Raw genomic sequence first — 24,991 nt, 5'->3', positions numbered from 1 at the left:
CGCGGATAACGAATCCTGTGCCTAATTAGCAACCAACGCGTAAATACAAATGTTACCGTTAAATACTGAATTAAATTCATTTCTTGGAGAATCAGACTATCATTTCATTACAAACTTACTATTCTTAATAATGATAACACATTAACCACATAATAAATTAGCTCGTTTTAATTCCGGGAAAATATGATCACTATTCCAATTTTAATAAACCCTGTCACACAAGGTACAATATTAATCTACTTTCTAAAAGTTCCATTTTCTGAATTTTCCAACTTTCTATGACTATACTACCAAACCAAACCCCATAGCGGAACATCCCCGAAGGGCCATGGCCTTCCAAACGATCGCTGCTCAGCCCGAAGGTGTCGTGGAATCAGCACGACAAATCCTCCCGGCCGTTATTGACATTCTTGAATTTCTAGACCGGGCTTGCTATACTATTCAACTATAAATTAATTAATTAATTTATTCTATTCCTATGCTAAAAACCAAAAAATTGAAGTCATTTCGCGTAACAACATCCTTTATTACAATAAACTTAAATTCGTACTTTCAGAATTCTTCTTCTTCTGCTTGTACAATTGTTCTCACCCCTGTGAGGTGGCGGGTGCGCATTGTGTCGCACATCTGAATTTTGCCCTGTTTTACGATCGGATATACTTGTTGGCACCAAGTATGTTTGAAGTGAAATAATCACTATTGCGTGTTTTTCTGGTGGTTGGTAGTGTCATGTTTTGTCTGAATATGCAGAGGAGATTGGTGGGACAAACACAAACATGCAGTCTCCGGGCGAAAAGAATTAATCAGATGCGATTAGAATCGCGGAACCGGCCGAGAATCGAACCAGAGGCCAAAGACCTCAACGCTGACCATTCAGCCAAAGTTCTAAGGTGAAAGTTTTCACATAGGAAATTTTGTAGACGCAACGATGATATTCTGTTGATGAACGGGAAAAGTCACTGAAACGAGTAACGAGTATACTCTAGTGTGCACAACGGTTATGGTATGAATTTTGCATAAACAATGAGCTAGATGACGCTTCCTAATTACCAAATTAATGTGCATTCTGACCTATGAGTGACAAAAAATCTATGCATATGTTCGACTGCTTGGCTGAATTAATAAAGTTTAAAAACTTAATTCCCCTTTTTTGAGGCTACTTGCATAATTACAAAAACACTGGACGCTTAGTGACACGGATTACTCAACATCTCGTGGGGACATAAGTCTGCTCTCACTGTAATCCATACAATAGGAATATTCAGCCTGGAGAGGCCACAACCCGCTCCACAGCAGCGTTACACAAGTGTCCTTGCACTAGAATGGCTAGGAGTTAAGCCGGCAAATTGTCTGTCCACGCCGTCAAGCGGTTATGCATACATTCCAGGCGTTATAAATGGTGATACAAACGGAGTTTGGTTCCCATCAGATATACAGGGTGTATCATAATTAATAGCGCAAATTGAAACAGCTGTAAGTACACTATACTGGAAGCAAAAATGCCCTAGTAAGTATGGGTCCGTACGTGAGACAGTTTAGAATTTGTGATTACCAGCCACTGAGTAACTAACACTGTTTTCTTGTTCATTAAAAACAACTGCATTTCTACCAAAAAACTAATAAAATTTATTATTAATGTTGTGTTGGTACCGTTTCCTAACTAGGATGATGTTTACTGGCTGGCAACCACAAAATTTAAATTATCTCGCAAAAGGCTTGTTTGCGGATCCATTTTTACAAAGACATTATTGCTTCTAGTATCACCGAGCTCGATAGCTGCAGTCGCTTAAGTGTGGCCAGTATCCAGTATTCGGGAGATAGTAGGTTCGAACCCCACTGTCGGCAGCCCTGAAAATGGTTTTCCGTGGTTTCCCATTTTCACACCAGGCAAATGCTGCGGCTGTACCTTAATTAAGGCCACGTCCGCTTCCTTCCAACTCCTATCCCTTCCCTGTCCCATAGTCGCCATAAGACCTATCTGTGTCGGTGCGACGTAAAGCAACTAGCAAAAAAAAAAAAAAAGCTTCTAGAAAGCAACTAGCAAAAAAAAAAAAGCTTCTAGTATCTAGTACTTACAGCTGTTTCAATTATTATCATAGACCCTGCATAGGTCGAGCAGGTGAAAGCCGTACCATTGCGTGTCATTTCGCACCAGTCGGCGCTGCCCTTATGGAAGTTGTATGATTCCGTGATGTTATAATTCATTAAGTTGTGAATTCTGAGAATAGTTATGATGGCACAGTTCAATCTTGTTCGAATTCTTCTTTCCAATGATACACACCAAAGTTACGTTACAAAACACTTGTAAACTTTCGAAATTGCGTGTATAATTATAACGTTTGTCTTCATTGTCCTAATTCTACAGCAATGGTATCAGCTGTCTCGGGCGTAGGATTCTCTATACAACGATGTCAATCAAGTGGAGAAATTCCCAACTTACCAATCCCCACATAACGTGCTCTAAGACTCTAGCAGTCATCTTGGTCTGTTACCATCCATGACTGAGTCCGTTATCCTACTGGCTAATCTATTTCCCTCCATACGCCTCATATTATCCCACCATCGACGCCAGTTTATGCGTAGAGCTTCATCCATCGAGATGATTCCTAACTTAGATTTCATCTTCTCATTCCGAGTACCCTCTTGCCAATGTTCCCATCTGTTTTTACTCGTGACCATTCCTGCTACTTTCCTCTCTGTTACTTCTGATTTATGAATAAGATATCCTGACTCCACCCAGATTTCACTCCCATAACGCAAAGTTGGTCTGAAAACAGACCGGTGTAAAGATAGTTTCATCCGGGAGCTGATGAATTATTTCCTAGTGACTATTATTAACTGCAGCTCACTGCATTAGCTTTACTGCAACTCGATTCAGACTCACTACTACCATCCTGGAATAATACATATTCTAAATACTTGAAGCGATCTACCTGCACCAGTTCTGAATTTCCAACCGGACATTCAATTCTCTTAGGTTTCTTACCTACTGTCATAATTTTAGTTAGTCTTACAATATTATTTTATGGGGGATTCAAACCATTTTGTTATGCAAATCTTATGCAAAAAGTGCTGCCTCCATATAGGTCTGTATATTATTTTTTACTTCCAGAGTTATTAATTGCGAAATATATCAGTGGTAGAGTGTCGGCCTCCGGATCCCAAGATAGCGGGTTCAAACCCGGCAGAGGTAGTCGGATTTTTGAAGGGCGGAAGAAAGCCCATTCGACACTCCATGTCATACGACGTCGGCATGTAAAAGATCTCTGGTAACACATTTGGTGTTTACCTGACAAAATTCATTAAATCTCAGTCATATTCGCCCAAGAGAGTTTCGGTTTACTCGGTCTGCCATGTAGTAGGCCTAGAGTAAAACGGAACGTCGAAATTGGCCAGCGGACAGACAGATGGCGTCAAATTGAAATGTCTGCACCCTGTAGCTGAGGCCATACAATTATTATTACTATTATTATTATTATTATTATTATTATTATTATTATTATTATTATCACAAAATTGTTACTTATTTAAAGCTGCGTATTTTTTATCGAGACTAACCGAGTGTCATTTATTTCCTCTCTTCATATATTTACAGTCAAACTGTACCTCTACCAATTGGATTATATCGAATACATAGCAACGGAGGTATAAGTCCCAATATGAACACACAATTTCGTTACATTAATATTCGAGCATGTGTAGCCTAATTTTAAAGAGTCTAAGAGTGCAACGAAGACAATCTCTAGTACGGACACAAACCAGAAGGGTAGACCAAACAAAGACGCTAGTGGGGAAGTTGCTAAGTTGCCTCAGGACCGCAGCTCTCGGCGGAAACTTCAAGTTCTACATGACATTTTACCGCACCCTGTCAAGTATAGGACAAAGAGAGAGAGAGAGAGGGATAGAAGAAAAAAATTGGTGCGTTCCAAAGGAACTAGTTCACTGTTCCAAGTCAACGTAATGATCACAGTAACCTAATACTGTATTTTAAATTCCGACTTCATTTTTACAGTAGATACAGCTCGCGCTACTCACTAATCCGCTCAAAGAGTTCATTACTTCCTTCTCAAGCTTGAACATTCAGATCCTCGCTCAATGATCCTTTAAACAATTTTCACTTCCAATTGAATTCTTGCAACCCGTCTAGAATGTGTTATGAGCTAATTTCAAGCAAATAACCATTCCGTTCCTTTTCTACTTCATTCAGAAAACTTGCCAGATGTTTGTACTTCGAACTAACCTGGATTTATTTATTTATTTATTTATTTATTTATTTATTTATTTATTTATTTATTTATTTATTTATTTATTTATTTATTTATTTATTTATTTATTTATTTCGAAAATATTTCTTAGCTGACAATGTATGGGTTCCAGAGTACGAAAAACGTAAAATTTAGTAATTCCCTAAATTGTGACGAAAGTTGAAGGGCTATTCTAATCGACCGGACAACGAGGAATAAGAAAAGGATTGTAATTTTTAGGAATAAATATATAATATAATCTCATACTCAGTTAAATTAAAAGGTTTCATATTGTGAGAAACGGATAGTTTTATCAAACTGAAAGAACAAATTTAGAAAATCGCTTCCGGCTTAAATTCAGCTCCGGAGAAACAGCCTAAAATTGCTTTTCTTTACTCGCTTTCTTTTTGACTCAAATCCTAGCCAAATTAACTTATTAACATAATCATTTCTGTAATATGTTCCTTGGTTCAATACCTTCAGGCTTTTTTTATTTTTTTAATAAAGTTCACACCAAATGTAGTTATAAGGGCTTAAGTGAAACTCTGCATTGTTTGACATTAGCGCTCGTAGTGGTACTAAGTGAAACAATGCATTGACTCACATTGGCGCTCGTAATGATATAAAAAGATGCAAACGCTATTCTAATCGACCGGACAACGATATTCTCATACTCTATTAAATTTAATTACCTAAAATTCGTAGCTCATATCCCTAGGCTGTTTTCAACATGGAACTGCTTGCCTGTGGGGCTCATTTACACAACGATCATAGCTTTTTCTTTCTTTTCTCTTCAACCGGAATTCCTTTTTTTCTCCGGTTCCTTCTTGCTCGTCCTTCCTCGAAAAATTCTCTATTTGTTTTCTTTAGATTCCCTTACGTCAGTGTCCGTCGTCGCATCACTTTTCTCACACAGTCCATTCACCGTCGTCTTCGTCTTTTTATCCTGCTACCCGCAATCCACTTTCATTTCAAGTACATTCCTTCCGACATAACCTTTATCCCATCCCAAATCTTGTCCAAACCGCAGCAACTGTCTTCCCTGCACTTCTTAAAAATATTTATATCACTATTACACATCTCTAAATTCTTCATTTCTTATACAATCCATCCTCGTAAAACCAAATATATCCCTTGGCATCTTCATCTCTGTCACGTTCAGTTTCTTCTCCCCAGATCCTGGTTTCCCATGTCCCTCCTCCGTATAACATTGCATGTTAAACCCCAGTTTTACCTGCATTTTCCTTCAGTGTAGTGGCCAGACCACGTTCCATATCGGTTTCCAGTTCATCCAGGCTAGCGGTATTCTTTGCACTTATATCTCCGTGCTTGGCTACCGCTGTTCCTAGACATATGAAATTATTATTATTACTGCCTGTACTACTACAAGTTGCTCTACATCACACCAACACAGATACGGCTTATGGCGACGATGGAATAGGAAAGGGCTAGGAGTGGGCAGGAAGTCAATGTGGCCTTAATTACGGTACGCACCCATAATTTGCTTGGTAATAAAATGGGAAACCACGGAAAAATCACCTTCAGGGCTGCCGACAGTGGGGTTCGACCCACTATTTCCCGAATGCAAGCTCACAGCTACGAACCCCTATCCGAACGGCCAACTCTCCCGTTCATCAGGAAGAAACGCATTTCATGTTTTTGAACATCTAAGCAGGACACCAGAGAACAGGATCATCACGAGAATAATAGAAAAATTATGGAATAGTAAGTGCTACATTAAGTGGATTACAGATATCAAGGAAGATATGGATGAACTACAAATTAAAGTGGAAGACCTAAGAAACAAAATCAGGAAACTCACAGACAAGCAAACCAGAATCAACAAACAGACAATAGGAAGAGTGATTTTCGATTAAGGAAGAAGGATAAGATCAGAGAGAATGAAGAAGTACTGGGCTGACAGGAAACTGAAAATTTATTTGTATAAAGTTGGCTAGAGTGGTCCAATGAAGGCCATAAAATGTAAATAATAATAATAATAATAATAATAATAATAATAATAATAATAATAATAATAATATATAATTATTGTTATAATAACGTAATTACCAGTTGTTGACGTGACAGACACTTAACATGTGCCATGATCACATTTTTTCATACCCCTCATGTTGTTCCTGAGATTCCATGGTACAATATACCTCTCCCTGTCTGCGGCTTGTCAGTGACGTACTCGCTCCTTTTCTCTCTGTGGTTCTTTACAGTAGCATCATTTGCATTATTCTTCTTCTTGATTTGATCCCTTTACAACTACAGCGAAACCTGTATTAATCGACCATTGACTGTTCCGCGAAGAAATGGCCTTTCATAGGGGGGGGGGGTTGCTTAAAAGGGGGGCAGCAATTTTCAATTTCTTTTTAACTTTGTAAACAAACTGAAAGTGACTACAGTTTATCTACGCTTATACGCTACAGTGCTTTACTTCACTATGAAACACAATACTAACTTTGCAATTAACCTTTTACTTTCATTTTAAACTTCAAAAAAAAAAGAAATGAAATTAGTTTATTTTTCATTGCCTCTAATTTAACAATTTCATTATCCAAATTGTCCAGTCATATTAAAATCTCTTTTGACTTTAAAACGGAATTGACCTGAGTTCTGCTACATATAAATTTTTCGACTAATTTCCCTAATTTTCCTTCACCCTCGCGGATCATTTTTACGCGATCTTCAAGAGGTAACATGTTTCTCGCATGCCTAGACATCTCTACCATCACAGTAAATGAACTGTTAAGACACACATCCTCTCCCGCTGCTTTTAAAGGTGTACTGAACTTCTAACAAGCAAAGTTTACTGGGCTTCCTTACTAATTAATAGTGGGAATTCCTGATTCACTAGGTATGCCCTACTCGGTCAATTATTCACGCAGATACGAAATGTAGAGCAACAAAACTCTGATGGAGACTGTCTTTACATCTTGTCCACCCCCTCGATCCTTGTGGGTGGGGCGTCAGAATAACATCCTCGCTATCCCCTCCTTGTCGAAAGAAGTGACTAAAAGGGGCACCAAGGTCTCTTAACTTGGGAGCGTCCAGTCCTCGGGTCCCTCATCTGAGTCCTGGCATTGCTTTCACTTACGTGTGTTAGGCTCTTCACTTTCATCTATCCTATCCGACCACTCTTTTCTGACCCCAATGTTATTAAGTTTCGAGGCGCAAGGAGTTTTCCATTCTCACGTCCTTTGTGGGCCTTTTATTTCTTCGTCTGGTACTTTCAATTATCGAAGGGTCAGATCCCTTCCAAACTTTCCCTCTGATTGATGTTAATAGAGGGTGGTCGCCCGGTTGTACTTACCCTTAAAACAATCAGCATCACCACCATTACATCTCTCTTCAAGAACTTGATGAGGACTTGCCAGTCATAAGTAAAACCCAATTTTTTACGTTAGAACGCAAACTTACTGAAGCGAGTAACAAGTATACTCCAGACTGCACTACGGTAATGCTATGGGTTTTGCATAAACATAAGGGGTGAGGCCCATTAGAAAACCTAGAATGTATGTTACACTCGCTACATTACGGAAGAACGGATCAAACGACACTTCCTAATAACCAAATCAGTTTTCATTCTAACTCATTACTACAAAAAGAAACCAGAGTCTAGCCATAATTCTTTCCCACACCTGTTATACTCCTCAAAATTTCACTGGGAAGTGGTCATTCGAAAGAAAGTGAATGGTCGTTGTCCGGGGAGAGGGGTAGTCTTAAAGAAGAGGTAAAAAATGCATTATCGTCATGGAATTTTTACTCGGTTCCTTTAATTATCGGTCTCTAAAAGGGCAGGACGATCGTTTTGACAGGTTAATATCCAGAAAATGCACAAACAATTTTAAATTTAATGTTGTCGGGATGATCTTTATAAAAACTCTCAGTGGAGTTCGTTGTCGCCTTATTGACTTGACATTTCCCTTACATGTACCCATGCTTGAAAAATGCATGGAACAAAAGAGTTTGTAAGAAATTTTCTAAATATTTTTTATTCGAGGGCAATTTTCCATTAAAACCAACCGTAACAGAGATACATCGACTTTTATGTTTTAGAAACTCTCTGAAACTTCCTGACAACTGATTCTTTTTTAAATTTATACGAAAGATCCTAATGGTCCTCATTATTAAAAAAATACGAAATTTCACAAAAATATACTAAATTTTCCCATGATATCGTCACACAAAACAAAAATTAAAATGAACTTGATACAAGTAATTATTTGTACGGCGTAGAAACCAAGCATCGTGTACGCATTAAAAATCTGCAGCGAGAAAGATGACACTATATTATATATTATTATTATTATTATTATTATTATTATTATTATTATTATTATTATTATTATTGTTGTTGTTATTATTATTATTATTTCGAATTGCCCAACTAAGGACCGCGACGTTCAACGATTCTGTTTGGAGAGTGATTTGATGTTTGCCCAATTATCTCGCATCCTCTGGCTATGTGCTTCCTTTTTCTCTTTCTTCCAGAGGTTGCCTGTTTCCTTGTCCTGGAACCCGCTGTTTCTTAATATCCTTCTGAGACGTATTCGGGCTGTAATGTCACCTTCTGTTAGCCATGGTGTTTTGATGTGTTTTTTTTTTTTTTTTACTATTTACTTTACGTCGCACCGACACAGATATGTCTTATGGCGAGGATGGGCTGGGAATAGGAGCGAAGTGGCCGTGGCCTTAACTAAGGTACAGACCAAGCATTTGCCTGGTATGAAAATGAGAAACCACGGAATACGATATTCAGGGTTGCTGACATTTGGGTTCGAACCCACTATCTTCCGAATGCGAGCTCACAGCTGGGCGACCCCAACCCCGCGGCCAACTTGCTCGGTCCTGGTCTTCCTAATATTCCCGTAAGTAAGAAACCGAGTGGTTAGTCTGATTGAATTCATCCTCGAGATATGAACGTAGAAGTTTAGACACTTCCTAGCCAAGTCTGTAATCATCCAGTGGACCTGTATGCCTCCAGGTTGGGTATTTGTCCTTTACTTTGACTAGTCCTGATATCTTCCGTAAAACCTTTCTTTACTGGCCCTCCAGTTTGTCCCTCAGTCCTTTTCTGTTCAGGCACTTAGTGGTATACAGAGCTTGTCCTAAATTGTGTACTGTCTTTTTATATTTTCCTCCTTAATATTCACTCCTGATACATTCCTGTACACTTGTATGAGCCACCCAGGCTGAAGTTTCCACTTACCTTGCAGAGGGTGTGTTCTATTGGCCAACCTCTCTTGACTCATTCTTCTAATGGGTCCATAAAAATAAAAATCAGTCTCCTTTTCCTCATCTTCGTTATTATTTCATTCTTTCTTTGCTTCTTTCTTTTTGAATCAGTTCTCCCTCCAGGGTTGGTTTTCCCCTCATTCTCAACGAGCGATCCCATCTCTAGCGCCTCAAAGGCAGTGTTCTGGAGCGTGAAACTTTGGGTCTGGGGAATACGACTGACCAGGAGGACCAGTACTTCACCCGGGTGATCTCACCTGCTATGCTGAACAAGGGGGGGGGGGAGTGAAAGGGATAGACAAGGAAGAGGGAAGGAAGTATCTGTGGTCTTAAGTTAGGTGCCATCCCCGCATTTGCCTGGAGGAAAAGTGGGAAACCACGGAAAACCACTTCGAGGATGGCTTAGGTGGGAATCGAATTCCCCTCCACTCGTACCACTTTTCAAATTTCGTGACAGGGCCGGTAATCGGACTGGGGCGTCCAGGGTTGACAGCTAATCACACTAATCACTATTATTATTATTATTATTATTATTATTATTATTATTATTATTATTATTATTATTATTATTATTATTATTATTATTATTATTATTTATTTCTCTATTGCGGTCTTCTAGGGACCACGCACCAAATTTCAATGCCTCATCCTAAGTTGTTTTTCTTCTTCCTTGAATACTCTTTATCTTCTCACTACCTACCCATTTCCTCTCCTTGGATTATTTTGAGCCTGTTTTCTTTCCCTTTTGACGCTGGAATCTTTCCATTTTTTACACTTTCTTTCTAAAAATCTCTTTCTAATTTGCTTCTTCTTCTTCTCCTTTATTGTTTCTTTCAAAATCTTCTTTGACTTCATGAATCCAGGATGTGGTTCACTTTTTTTTTCGAAAGATATTTGAAAGTCTGTTTGGTTAATATGTTGCCATCTATTATATTATTATTATTATTATTATTATTATTATTATTATTATTATTATTATTATTATTATTATTATTATTATTTAGAGTAACCATTGACTAACTCCGTAATTCCACTATCAGCATATGGCAACCGATATAAATCATAACAGACCGCCCGTCTTGTGTGGCATCTCAGCTTTAAGTGCCAGTACGGTCGATAGAGTGGCCGGAATGGAATAGATTGTAGATGCACTTTCTGTCTCGCAGACACGAGAAACCTAGTGGGGCAGGATAGGTGTAAATACTAAAAGGGAATCTGTGGATAAACCCTTCGTTGGTTGAGAAATTATGGAGGGGATTTTTAGGGACGACATGAAGAGGGTAGAACTACAATTAGAGGGATATTAAAGGAATCAAAAGGATATTAGAATAACCCATCTTGTCAGCGGAGTAATTAAAATTTGATGAATACAAATTTGATCTTTGGTGTGGAGAAATGCTTCAAAACCGTAAAGAGAAAAAATGAAAATCGAAATAATAACGACATGTCAAAACCTGCGAGGGAACATGTTACGATGTACGATACTCGTATAAGGATAAAATGTTAGCTAGAGAAAGGAACAACGGAGAACGCAAGGGACGATTGGCGAGAACTATCTAATAGAATATAATATACATGGTCTAACAGGTAACAGCAACGACTGAAAAATATCGAGGAAAAGAAGAAGAATTACGCTGAAGAATTAAGATCATAGTAATGATGATGTTCAAAGAAGCTTAATATCGAAATGAATTCAAACCACATAATCGATACCTATGAAGATGCTTCTCTGCCATTTTCCTACACAATCGTCACCAAAAACCTTTCTGAATTGGTATTGGGATATTAAAACAAAACAAAAACCCCATGCCGAAACAATTCCAAAGGGCCGTGGCCTGCTAAGCGACTGTTGATCAGCGCGAATGCCTGCAGATTACGAGGTGTCGTGTGGTCATCACGACCTGGCCAGCCATTTTACCGTCAGCTAGGCCCTCAGTTGTAATCACGTGGACTGATTGGACCTCGAACCAGCCATCAGATCCAGGTAAAATTCTTTACTTGGCCGGGAATCAAATCCGGGACATCCCCTGGACAGCGGAACCGGCTTTCGGTATTAAACCACAAGGAAAGAAGCATATAGGTCACCAGTCCTCTAGTAGAATAATTCTATTACTTCAAATATTTAGTTAAACTATGTGTAGTGCCCATCGTGGATGGATTAATGGACGATTCACAGCCTCAGTAGAGAAAACGAAGTAGATACTAGTCCTGTTGATATGAAAACCTTCGTCATATGTCCAAATATACGGCCCCTTGGTTGAATAGTCAGTGTGCTGTCCTTTTGTTTAGAGGTCCCCAAGTTCGACTCCCGGCCAGGCAAGGTTTTTTATCTTAAATAGTTGATTTTCTTGACTCGGAGCTTGGATATTTGAATACTATAAACTAAAAAGTGTCTAAGTGCCAAAATTGAAAATTCCAGGTTTTTCAATTAATAAGGTTGTATGTAACAACGCAATATATGCGTAAAAGGATTGTAGCCCAAAAGTTGTTGGAAGTTGTTTTAACACCCTAAAGGCTGCTTTACACGGGTAGAGTAGAGTGGGTTTCCGCTGTGGTAAAGTAACTCTACCACTCTCCTAACACCTCCACCATTACCGAGCCGAGGACGCTCGATTTTTCAGTCAGCGCGTCATTCGACTACGTAATTTCCATGTGTGTACGAACGGTAGTCCGTGAAGCAGAGTAAATTGAGCATCTGTGGGTTTGTTTAGCGGCAATATGAAATGGACGGAAGAAGAAAATTGCAAATTTCGAGAACTTTACCGTGAAAAAAAATGTTTATGGAACATGAACAGCATTATTTACAGAAACAAGAATATGAGGCGGGCGGCGGAAGTGGCTTGGTTAGGAAAATTGGTAAAGAAGGTTTTGGTATAATGGAACTGAAACAGAGAATTTTAAAAAATTACGATGTATCTACAACCAACAACTGATGAAGTTTCGTAAATCCAATAAGTCTAGAGGTGGTGTAGCCGTTATTTACACACCCTCTCTTAATTGGTTTAGGACAATGTATGCATGTTAAAGGATACAAGGCTTCTTTATCCTGTCGCAAGTTCTCTCAGTATTTCTTTTTCTTTTTACTGTTTGCCTTACGTTGCATCGACACAGATAAGTCTTATGGCGACGATAGGAGAGGAAATGCCTAGGAATAGGAAGGGAGCGGCCGTGACCTTAATTAAAGTACAGCCCCAGCATTTGCCTGCTGTGAAAATGGGAAATCACGGAAGACCATCTTCAGGGCTACCGACAGTGGGGTTCGAACCCACTATCACCCGGATGCAAGCTCACAGCTGCGCGCCCCTAACCGCACGGCCAACTCGCCCGGTAGAGACTAGGTGAGCACAGGATATGATGGCATGGAGAGCACTCTACGATCTGATGAAACAAACAACAATAAAATCGAAACAGGTATCCGAAGTATCTGGGGGTTACACTGATGGAACAGTCCTTCAAACAACACCACCAAAATCCAGCATACAAAGAGATATAAACTGATCACGGAAGAATACTATTATCTGCCAGATACTCTCTGATACTCAAACCTTCCACAGCTACCAAATATATTCAACAGAAGGCAGAGCATTCCTAATAAGTTACATGCTGGTAAGAGAAAAAAGTCTACGTACAAACAGACCGCATCATGACATGCGCCTTAGACATTATCTGGGAACACCTACCGAACGATAACCTAGCTACACTAGAAAAAGTGAAGGCCATGTATCTTATAAAAGATCTCTACTTGGCTAAAATCGCTCCTTCGAGACTAACCTATGAGCTCACAAAACAATCATTTTACGTAGAAGAACTGCGTTTAAAAATACAATTGCCTCCTACGACACAGCAGCACGAGTTTTCTAGCATAATATTAACATTATTTCCCTCCTGTTATGTTTACAATCATTCTTCAGATACAATCTTCTAGATATATATGAGCAAACTGTTAGTCTGAAATTCCCTCAATGGGATACCACTTTTTTTTAATTAAATATTACTGTTTACACTACGAAGTGAATCGTTGAACTCAAAGAATCACACAAACTGAGGTAATCTCTAGATCCAAGACTCACAAATGGTATGATGGCCAGCGCCATAAACCGAAGGAAGCGGCAGGAACAGCTTGGGACTAAAGAGAGTAGGAAGCCCATTGTAAGAGAATAGAAGAAATATCGAGACAAAGAAAGGGAAACGAACAACATTTAGAAGAGCACTGTTTGGATTGCACTAGATATATTTCAAGGAGACTTGGTAAAATCAGTAGTTAACATATTCTAAACTTAATGGCTATTTTGTCGTGAAGTCGACGGTAGTATTATAATTAAAGCCCGGAGTTTAGACACTAGTAAATTAGAATGCAAATTTACTGAGAAGAGTAGCAAGTATACACTAGCCTGCGTAACGGTTATGCTATGAGTTTTACATAAACAGTAGGGGTTAGGCCCATTAGAGCCCCTAGAATTTATGTTACTCTCGCTACATTACAGAACAGTGGACTAGACGAGACTTCCTAATAACCAAATTAGTTTGCAATCTAACTTAACGCTTGTCCGACCCCGCAATGTTGGGGGCAACGCGTCCGCCTGTCACCCGGCGGCCACGGGTTCGATTCCCGGCGGATCAGGGGTTTTTAATTGTAAATGATTAATATTCCTGGCCTGGAGACTGGGTTTTTGTGCCCTCCTTAACGTTCCTTTCCTCACATTCAACACTTAACACTTCCGCAATTATAATTACATGCAGGTCCATAACATAAGGTGCAAGTAATGGGAAAAGATTATTAGAGGTCGACGCCACGCGCAAATATAATTTTTTTTAAACTTAACGCTTCCTAAGACGCAGAATCTAGTTACAATATGTTGCTGAAAAAATAGCTAGGCGGCACTAGCAGTTTGCTGGTAAGGAAATACAGCAGATGAAATATGTCTATTTTTAAGTTACAGAGAAAAGTTTACACCGGAAATGAGAGTCTGAAAACACGAATGGAATTTCACAGTATACGAGTGTATTAACTTTTTAGGATTTTTTTACTTGTATTTATGGGTTTGAACCCAACTGTCGGCACCCCTGAAGATTGATTTCCCATTTCCACACCATTTAAATGCTGGATATCTACCTTAAATAAGGCGAAAATCACTTCATTCCCACGCCTAGCCCTTTCCTACACCATCCTCGCCTTAAGACTTATCTGCGTCAGTGTGACGTAAAACCAATAGAAGAATTCCGCGCTTGTTTATTTCCCCCTCTACATATAAAAGCATAGAACCATAAATATCATTTCGGCTGTAGAAGACGAAGGATCGAGTACAGATTATTTCATTGTTCCCCTAGTTATTTATTTATTTATTTATTTATTTATTTATTTATTTATTTATTTATTTATTTATTTATTTATTTATTTATTTATTTATTTATTTATTTATTTATTTATTTATTTAGTTATTTATTATTTGTTTATTCATGCATTCATCCATTTATTTATTTATTTATTTATTTATTTATTTATTTATTTATTTATTTATTTATTTATTTATTTATTTATTTATTTATTTATTTATTTATTTATTTATTTATTGTACGGTATTTATTAAGTTATTTAATTGCAGGATTCAACAGGGTAGTAAACCCAAATTACAGTAAAGCTAAAAGAATTAAAGAACTTAATAAATTACATTGTCCGCCTCTGCGGTGTAGTGGTTAGTGTGATTAGCTGCCACCCCCGGGTTCGATTCCCGGCTCTGCCACGAAATTTGAAAAGTGGTACGAGGGCTGGAACGGGGTCAACTCAGCCTCGGGAGGTCAACTGTGTAGAGGTGGGTTCGATTCCCACCCCAGCCATCCTGGAAGTGGTTTTCCGTGGTTTCCCACTTCTCCTCCAGGCAAATGCCGGGATGGTCCCTAATTAAGACCACGGCCGCTTCCTTCCCTCTTCCTTGCCTATCCCTTCCAATCTTCCCATCCCCGCAAGTCCCCTGTTCAGCATAGCAGTTGAGGCCACCTGGGCGAGGTTACTGGTCATTCTCACCAGTTGTATCCCTCAACCCAGAGTCTGAAGCTCCAGGACGCTGCCCTTGAGGCGGTAGAGGTGGGATCCCTCGCTGAGTCTGGGGGAAAAACCAAACCTGGAGGGTAAGCAGATTAAGAAGAAGAAGAATAAATTACATTGATACAAGTCTTAATTCTCAATAACAAAAAAATACATTTCTTAATAACTAAATTATTCGTTGAAAATGAAAATCCAGAGCCAGTCTCCAGTCTTTGGATCGGGTCAAGAATGGAATGAATACAGCCTTATTTAGCGGCCAGGTCTGTTTGTTTGCCTGTTTGTTTTTCTATTTGTCCATAACTTGAAAACTACTGGATATATTTCTACCAAACTTTATATTTAGGACTAATACTGTTTCTAAATCCCTGAATTGACTGGGAGTTTATACGATACCGAAACAGTGATTTTGAACTCCCACAAAATATGCACAACTAAACATAATGGAAATCTACCTGCCTGAATGTAAATATATTTCTAAAACTTTCTTCTCATAAGCATATTACGATATACGCATTAATAAGGGAGATATCATTTACGGGCCGTTTTTGAGTCCAACTTCGAGCGGACTTAGCCTAAAAGCCGGTCCGTGTAAAATAGATTTCTTATAACTGCAAAACTACTGGAAATATTTTTACGAAACGTCGTATTTACCATCCCCTGTCCAAAGGTAGCTTTTAAGGTCCATAGCATTTCAAATAACCCGGAGTGGACTGGGTTTCTAGGAAACCGGAGCTGTGATTTCACTCTCCAACAAAATTTACCAGACCAACCTGGATAGGAAACAACAAACCTTGATGGAAATCCATTTCTAAAACATTTTCCTCACGTGCACATTTTCTATAGGATGATAAGGCAGATACAATTATCGGACCGTTTCACCGGCTAAGTCCAGTGGTCATAGCCGAAAAGGTGTTGTACGTGGAGCAGATTCCTTGTCTATGTTAATAAAATCGTAACGACCATGTGTCCGTACTTTGACTATTTTGGCGATATTTTCATTCAGTTATCCGTTTCATATGTAATAATGACATCCAGCATATCTTTGATGTTTGTTAGATTGTCTTTCTCTCTAAGTTCTTATAACTTAAGAACTACTGGATATATTTCTACCAAACTTCATATTTAGAATCCACCTTGTCATTGGGTAGGTTTCAGGACCAACACTGTTTCTAAATCCCTGTACTGAGTGGGAGATTATACGTAACCGAAAATGTGATTTTACACTTCTAAAAAATATACCAACCAAACTTAATGGAAACCTACCTGCCTTAATGTAAATTAATTTCTAAAACTTTTTTCTCACGTGCATCATTACGAGTAGGGAGATATCATTAACGAGCCGTTCTTCAGTCTAACTTCAAGCGGACTATTTTTAGCTTTTATGTCGATTTGTCTGTTCGTCCTTTTGATGAGTTCTTATAACTGGGAAACTACTCTACATATTTCTACCAAACTTTATATCAGTTCTTGGGTAGGTATTAGGGTCAATATTATATCTAAATCCCGGACTGTTTTCGGGGTTTATAGGAAGTCGAAACAGTGACTTTTACCCTCCCACAAAATATACATGAGCAACTTTAATGGAAAACTACCAGCCTTAATGGAAATCAATTTCAAAAAAAGTTTGTTTTCCTCAGGAGGATGACAAGGGAGTTTCCATTAATGGACTGTTTTACAGGCTACCATGTAATTTAAAATTGGGTTAAATGGTTCAATTAAAGGATCCATTTTACTCTTTTCGATAGAACAGATAATGAGGGAGGTTATCGTCAACGATTGGTTTCATAAGCCTTCAGCCACAGTACCACACCCGGTTTCAGATGAACAACAACATGCAACTGACAAGTAGGGAGAATTAGGCTCAACTTCGGACCAGGGCTGTATCGTTCACCAAACTATGTGATCTACCCCATTCTGTCTCCACTTTGTTCAGCTTTACCGTACTTCATTTTGTTTCCACGTGCTTTCGTAAAAGAATACCGGTTTAACATGCCCTTATAAACGTTTGAATGCAGGCATGTAACTTCGCATAAATACATTAAGGAATCGTGAAATCTATTACCAATTCCCATGCGAAGAACTGGAACATATGCTAATTATTATTATTATTATTATTATTATTATTATTATTATTATTATTATTATTATTATTATTAGCCCGCCCTGTAGTGTAGAGGTAAAGTGTCTGTTTTTATATCAAGGCTCTGCGTTCGTTTTCAAGCCAGCTCAAGTAGTTTAATTTCGTACTGGAGAGTACAATTCAGTTTATTTGATGCAAGATATTTCCAAGCTCTTAGCTACAGGAGGAAAGCACACAGTGAGAAGATGCCGCAACTGACTTATAGTAGTTCACATATTTGAACAGTGGTTTCCATAATTAAAATATTGTCGAGAAACTGATGACTCTAATTCAAGGTGGTGGTGGTGGTGATTATTGTTTTAAGAGGAGGTACAACTAGGAAACTATCCTCTACATAACACTAATCAGGGAAAAGAATGGAGATATCGGCCAAGGGAAGACAAGGGTCACGAAGGGCGTGAAAATTAAAGACTTCCTAGGGCTCGAGTGCTCTAATACCGTCGGGGTCGGAAAAGAACAAGAGTTGACCAAGAGAGGTCGGATAGAATATATGAAAGTGAGAATCCTGGCACAAGAAAGTGGATGCAATGCCAGCACTCAGCTAAAAGCCCCGTGGTCGCCAACCCAGGCTACAAAGTTCAGAGCCCCTGGGGCCCCTAATTCCACCCACAAGCATAGCCATAATTTAAAATATTACGGAATGTGGCAAAAGAAAGATACCAACATTATTACCCATATGCAGTCCAAATTTCCCCAACAACTAATTATTTATTTATTGCAAGTAATAGTTTTACATATTCAAAAACGAAAAGCTTTCAGGCTGTTTCAGAGAAAAAAATATGATTACCTTTTACGGACATTTGGTCCCGATGAATCCAGGGAGGCTAACGAAGAGAATATTTGATCATTTCAATAAAAATCCCAAAAGGAAAGTTTGACTATGCTTCGAAGTTAAATAGGATATGCCTGAGCTAAATATGACAAGAAAATAGATATTGGATAGAGCCATTTTCAGAAAGAAGATTGGAGAGACACCAGGAGAAAGAGAAGAAACAAAGAAAATCTGTCTGGATGGAGGAAAGAAGGAGGAAAATATTGAAACATACACACATCGTCATTATAGACTGTTATGCATTTCAACGTTCAGTCTGGAAGCCTCTTTGAATTTGCTAATCGCCGTCACAATCTTCTATTTGTAACTAACGCTGTGGCCTCCTTTAGTTCTATACCTCTTATCTTTAAATCGTTAGAAACCGAGTCTAATCATCGTCGTCTTGGTCTCCCTCTACCCTTCTTACCCTCCTTAACAGAGTCCATTATTTTCGTCGGTAACCTATCCTCCTCCATTCACCTCACATGACCCCACCACCGAAGCCGGCTTATGCGTACTGTTTCATCCATCGTGTTCATTCCTAACTTAGCCATTATCTCCTCATTCCGAGTACTCTCCTGCCATTGTTCCCACTTATTTGTACCAGAAATCATTCTCGCTACTTTCATTTCTGTTACTTCTAACTTATAAATAAGATATCCTGAGTCCACCCAGCTTTCGCTCCCGTAAAGCAAAGTTGGTCTGAAAAAAAGCCGATGTAAAGGTAGTTTCGTCCGGAAGCTGACTTCCTTCTTACAGAACACTGTCGATCGCAACTGCGAGTTCACTGCATTACCTTTGCTACACCTTGATACAATCTCACTTACTTTATTACCATCGTGGGAGAACACCCAACCTAAATACTTAAAATTACCTACTTGTTCCAGCTTTGTATCACCAATCTGACATTCAATTCCGTTGAATTTCTTACCCTAACTGACATCATTGTTCGAAAGGCTAATTTTCATACCATAGTCATTGCACCTATTTTCAAGTTCCAAGATATTTGACTGCAGGATTTCGGCACAATCTGCCATTAAGACCAAGTCGTCAGCATAGGCCAGACTGCTTACTACCGAATTAAATCCCTCCATGCCACTTAATACCTTTCAGCAGATGATCCATGTAAACTACGAACAGCAAAGGTGAAATATTATAGCCTTGTCTAACCCCTATGGATACCCTGAACCAATTCTCACTGCAGCTCAATTGCCAACTCAAATGCCTTTGATGGATTTTAATAATCTACCCGTAATTCCATAGTCCCCCCAGTATTGCGAGCATCTCTTCCGTCGGTACCCTGTCATATGCTTTCTCTACATTTACGAAAATAAACCGAACTGTCTATTCCTTTCGTATCATTTTTCAATTACCTGACACATACTGAAAATATGATCCTGATAGCCCCTCAGTGGTCTGAAACCACACTGGTTTTCATCCAACTTTCTCTCAAACACTGATCGAATCCTACCTTCAAAGATGCCAGTGAATACTTTACCTGGTATACTAATCAATGGTGCCTTTGTTGGCAGGACCTAGTGTTTACAGTGCACTATGTCTTCTGGTATAGGCTAGAGCAATTTTGTTACTTTCATTGATCTATCTCTGTCTTATCCTTGGCTTTGACAATATGAAAGTGACTGAGGTATGAGCGATGCTAGTAATGCCATTCCTTCTGCAGCCAATCCCTGCTACGAATGGTGTGAACATGTTGCTCATAGGGTCGGTTGGTGCATGCATTCCAGTGGGCTTGGCAGAAGGGTATGTAATAGCAACTTCTGGCTCGGTCAGGAAATCAACGGGAAACTACCTCGCTCCTCATTTCCCTAGTATGCCTCTTCAGTGATGCCTAGGCCATCTATGACAGCTGATGGCAAAGCTGTTGAGGATCCAACCAGCCTTAGGGCTGAAGACTGAACATATATACATACATACATACATACATACTAATCAATGAGATACCTCGATAGTTGTTGTAATCCTTCCTGTTTCCTTGCTTGTATATCATTGAAACGTAATTTTAAGAATATTTTAGTTAATACTTTCTTTCTTTCTTTCTTTCTTTCTTTCTTTCTTTCTTTCTTTCTTAATCTGTTTACCCACCAGGGATGGCTTTTCCCCACGGACTCAGCGGGGGATCCCACCTCTATCGCCTCAAGTGCAGTGTCCTGGAGCGTGAGACATTGGGTCTGGGAATACAACTGGGGAGAATGGCCAGTACCTCGCCCAGGCGGCCTCACCTGCTATGCTGAACAGGGGGCCTTGGTGGGTGATGGGAAGATTCGAAAGGAGAAGGAGAAGGGAGGGAAGGGACCGTGGCCTTAAGTTGGGTACCATCCCGGCATTTGCCTGGAGGAGAAGTGGAAAATTACGGAAAATCACTTCCAGGATGGCTGAGGTGGGAATCGAACCCACCTCTACTCAGTGACCTCCCGAGGCTGAGTGTACCCCGTTCCAGCCCCTCGTACCCCTTTTCACATTTTGTGGCAGAGCCGGGAATCGAACCCAGACCTCCGGGGGTAGCAGCTAATCACACTAACTACTACACCACAAAAGCGACCAGTTAATGCTTTACATATAAGTATGGTGTGGACATGGTAATAGCAACATAACCTGTTAGGTTCGCAATAAATAAATAAATAAATAAATAAATAAATAAATAAATAAATAAATAAATAAATAAATAAATAAACGACAGGCCTTCAGCTCGCACAGGTATTTTCTTCATTAGAATATTAGGGATCATTTCCCATTAGTTTGCCTCTTAAATGTTCCATCCACACTGAAAACAGTAACCTTGAACATGCTTTACTATCCAGGTTGTCTCGCCCTTTCTCTCCATGTTATACGAGATTTATTAATACAATACATGAAGTAATGGTGAATCATTTGGACCATAATGTGATGTAAAATACATATTGTGGCACTAAATAACGTACATTTGTGATGTCGATATTATTATTGTACCATCAAGATCACAGATTGACTTGTAATGAAATAATTATAAACACTGTTAATTGAGCTTACTTAATAGTAAGCACAGGCTGAAATCCTGAAAAGAATCATCTCTCGCTGTTACCAAAATTATTAATGAAAAAATTCCTAACCTTAAACTTTCAACAACAACAACAACAGAAAAGGTACATTTATGGGCTGAATATTAAAGTAAGAAATTTCAGTTTAGACACACACAGGAAAAGAATGCAGACATTATAGAAGACAATGAGACATACTTCGTTTAGTAATTCAAGATTTCCCTCCAATCAGATTAATACACAAACTAATAATTCAAAGTTGACTTATGCAGTAGTTTTTGTGATAATATATCTTAATCTTATGAAATCTTCCCCGTGGCTTAATCGTCTTTGTACTGGTCTTCAGTTCACGGGGCTCTGATTTCGATTCCTTGAAAGGTCTGAGATTTTAAATGCCTAAATTAAGTAGGTACCTCTCTCGTTCTCGATGACTGGGTGTTTCTATTCTCGTCAATAAACTTTCATGCATCTACATAAAACACACTGTACTACCAATAAGCACAAAATCACGATATAGTGAATGCATCCCTCCATATGGGATTGAAGTCAGGCAGGGCAGATGGCTGGAAAACTGGGCCCAGTTCACTTTTAGTGTCGTCCCCAGTAAATAGAGAAAAACCAAAGAAGAAGAAAAGAAGTATCTTATTCTTATTCAAATGATAGTTATGGGAAATAGCCTTTGAAAATATTCTGAAAAATCTTAACAAATATTTGATTTATTTCTTCTTAATCTGTTTTCCCTCCAGGGTCGGTTTTTCCCTCGGACGCAGCGAGGGATCCCTCCTCTACCGTCTCAAGGGCAGTGTTCTGGAGCTTCAGGCTCTGGGTCTAGGGATACAACTGGGGAGAATGACCAGTACCTCGCCCAGGCGGCCTCACCTGCTATGCTGAACAGGGGCCTTGTGGAGGGATGGGAGGATTGGATGGGACAGGCAAGGAAGAGGGAAGGAAGCGGCCGTGGCCTTAAGTTAGGTACCATCCCGGCATTTGCCGGGAGGAGAAGTGGGTAACCACGGAAAAACACTTCCAGGATGGCTGAGGTGGGAATCGAACCCACCTCTACTCAGTTGACCTCCTGAGGCTGAGTTGACCCCGTTCCAGCCCTCGTACCACTTTTCAAATTTCGTGGCAGAGCCGGGAATCGAACCCGGACCTCCGGGGGTGGCAGCTAATCACGCTAACCACTACACCACAGAGGCGTACTTTTTGATTTATTTAATGGATTCAAACATTTTAACTCGAACTTAGCACTTATTTACTTTCGTCGGGTCACGGAGATCCGAGTGAATGTTTTCTTTATCAATTCTCAGTTATACTTAGTATTATAAAATATCGTCAGCTTTATGTAATTGTATCTGCTGTTGAGTTATTTGTCATAATGCAATTGGAGTCAATGTTCACAATAATTTCTTGCGAATCTGTTATTCTTGTGAGATTTGACCCAACACGAGTTTGTGTGTTCCAATAGAAGATATACGTAAAAATGACTAGAAAATTAGTGAGCGACTAAACAGTTTTTTATTTTATTTTTCAATTTCATGTGTGTTACTTTATTGTGCGGCTGCATGGTTTAACTGGTTAGCATTCTGGCTTTCACTCCAAGGGTTCCATGGTTCGATTCCCGGCTGGGTAAGTGATTTTGAACTTCATTAGTTATTTCCTGCAGCTCGTGACTGGGTGTTTGTGCCGCATTCAACAGTAGATGCCACAGTATGCATTTCCCCTTTCTCTCAAGTGGACAGGTCGCCCACATGAGCGTCAACTTGAAAAACTTGCAGCAGGCCATTAAAATATTTATACCTATATAGTGTTTTGTAATTAATAATATCAAATTTCATGTGGCTATTTCTAGCAGAGTGCAGCCCTTGTAAGATAGACCCTCCGATGAGGGTGGGCGGCATCTGCCATGTGTAGGTAACTGCATGTTATTGTGTTGGAGGATAGTGTTATGTGTGGTGTGTGAGTTGCAGGGAGGTTGGAGACAGGACAAACACCCAGCCCAATGAAGTTTAAAATCCCCGACCCGGCCGAGAATCGAATTCGGGACCTTCTGGACCAAAGGCCAGCACGCTAACGATTTAGCCATGGAGCCGAGCATGTTTTGTAATAGTCGGTAGAGTGATGTGTAACGTGCGTATAAAAATAGATATAAACATCCAGTCCCCGATCGAGAATAATCGCCATACGAAGTTAACATCCTAGACCCGGCCAAGAATCTAACCCAGAGCACTTTAAACCGAAGGCCACTACGCTGGTCATTCAGCAAAGGAACATGACTTCATACCTCGTACAAGAATGAATAATTTCGCTCATATTACGCCATGCAACTGTGGGGCGAAAAGACGCGAGTAATTTAGAGTGAATGTTGATTCATGGTATTCGCGTAAACATAACCTAAAAATAAATTTTATAATATTAAAAACACATAATCGGTTCTCACTGTCTTATGAAATATGTGGTTATCTGCGTATTGTGTAGTGGACGTTCCCTAACCTAATGATAAAGCACTGAAAAAGTCTCTGATACACAAGTATTGTAAAAAAATATTGTAGCTGTAAATCTTACCTTGGAAATGTATGTTTCGGTTGGTTGAAACTGCCAGAGTTCTTTCGAGAGATACGAGCAGGAAGGAGATGACGAACGGGAAGAACATTTTTGAATAAAACCAGTAATCAATGCATTCATTCAAAATGATACACGAGACAGTAGAAGGGTGTCATTTCACTCTGCCGGCATGAAATCCCATAATTTTTAAATGGATAAGTTGCAGCTGGTGTTCTTACTGGCATTGAAATACATGAGTAACACAATATAAGGAAAGCACGGTTAACTAGAGAGAAATGGGGCAACGTTTAAGTCACGTAATACACAAGGGATGACGTCCCATCGGAACATGTCATTAGGGAGTCCCAACTGCTCAATTTTATCACGCACAGACGAACCCAAGTCCGCAACACAACTGAGGAACCGTGCCCAGATAGCTTCCATATCTACCCCTGCTGTGGCAGCACCTGTGTTCGACTGCGCATGCGTTGTTTGTAAAGTTCTGTCTCTCTGTCGCACATAACCTGATTGCGAGCAGACCTCCCTTATCAGACGGCGGGTCAACCCTTCTGTTTGACCTTACAAAACATCACCCGCTTCACGCCTATTGTCATGGATGCAATGGACTTCGCATGCTGATACCTTCCAAGCCTGATTTTCGACTGACACAATAGATTCACTGATCAATGCATAGAATTGTTGGAGGCTTTACACGTTTTCAATACTGAATACAGTTTTTCGTTATTGTATGATATTTAGACTAGGTCTTTTGATACATGACAGAAAATTTGGTTTACAGCATTGGTTTCCAAACTAGGGGCCGCGACACCCTAGTGGGGCGTGTGAGCTTCACAGGGGTCACAAACAATTTACAATCAATATTCTAAAGGCTAAAGCCTTCTCGATTCAACCACTCTTTTCTTTCATTGG

At 39.4% G+C, this 24,991-nt stretch overlaps 1 protein-coding gene across 1 annotated transcript in view; it reads right to left on the bottom strand.

The window, feature by feature from the left end:
• LOC136884113 (locomotion-related protein Hikaru genki) overlaps positions 1–24,170 on the bottom strand; it is a 376,982-nt gene extending 352,812 nt beyond the window's left edge. The window contains exon 1 of the mRNA XM_067156151.2: positions 24,083–24,170. Coding sequence (XP_067012252.1) covers positions 24,083–24,170 — 88 coding nt within the window. The remainder of the gene's footprint in view (positions 1–24,082) is intronic.
• Positions 24,171–24,991: the final 821 nt, after the last annotated feature.

The sequence above is a fragment of the Anabrus simplex genome, chromosome 12, assembly GCF_040414725.1.
Source record: "Anabrus simplex isolate iqAnaSimp1 chromosome 12, ASM4041472v1, whole genome shotgun sequence".
NCBI lineage: Eukaryota > Metazoa > Arthropoda > Insecta > Orthoptera > Tettigoniidae > Anabrus > Anabrus simplex.
This window is presented reverse-complemented; position numbering and strand designations above follow the sequence as displayed.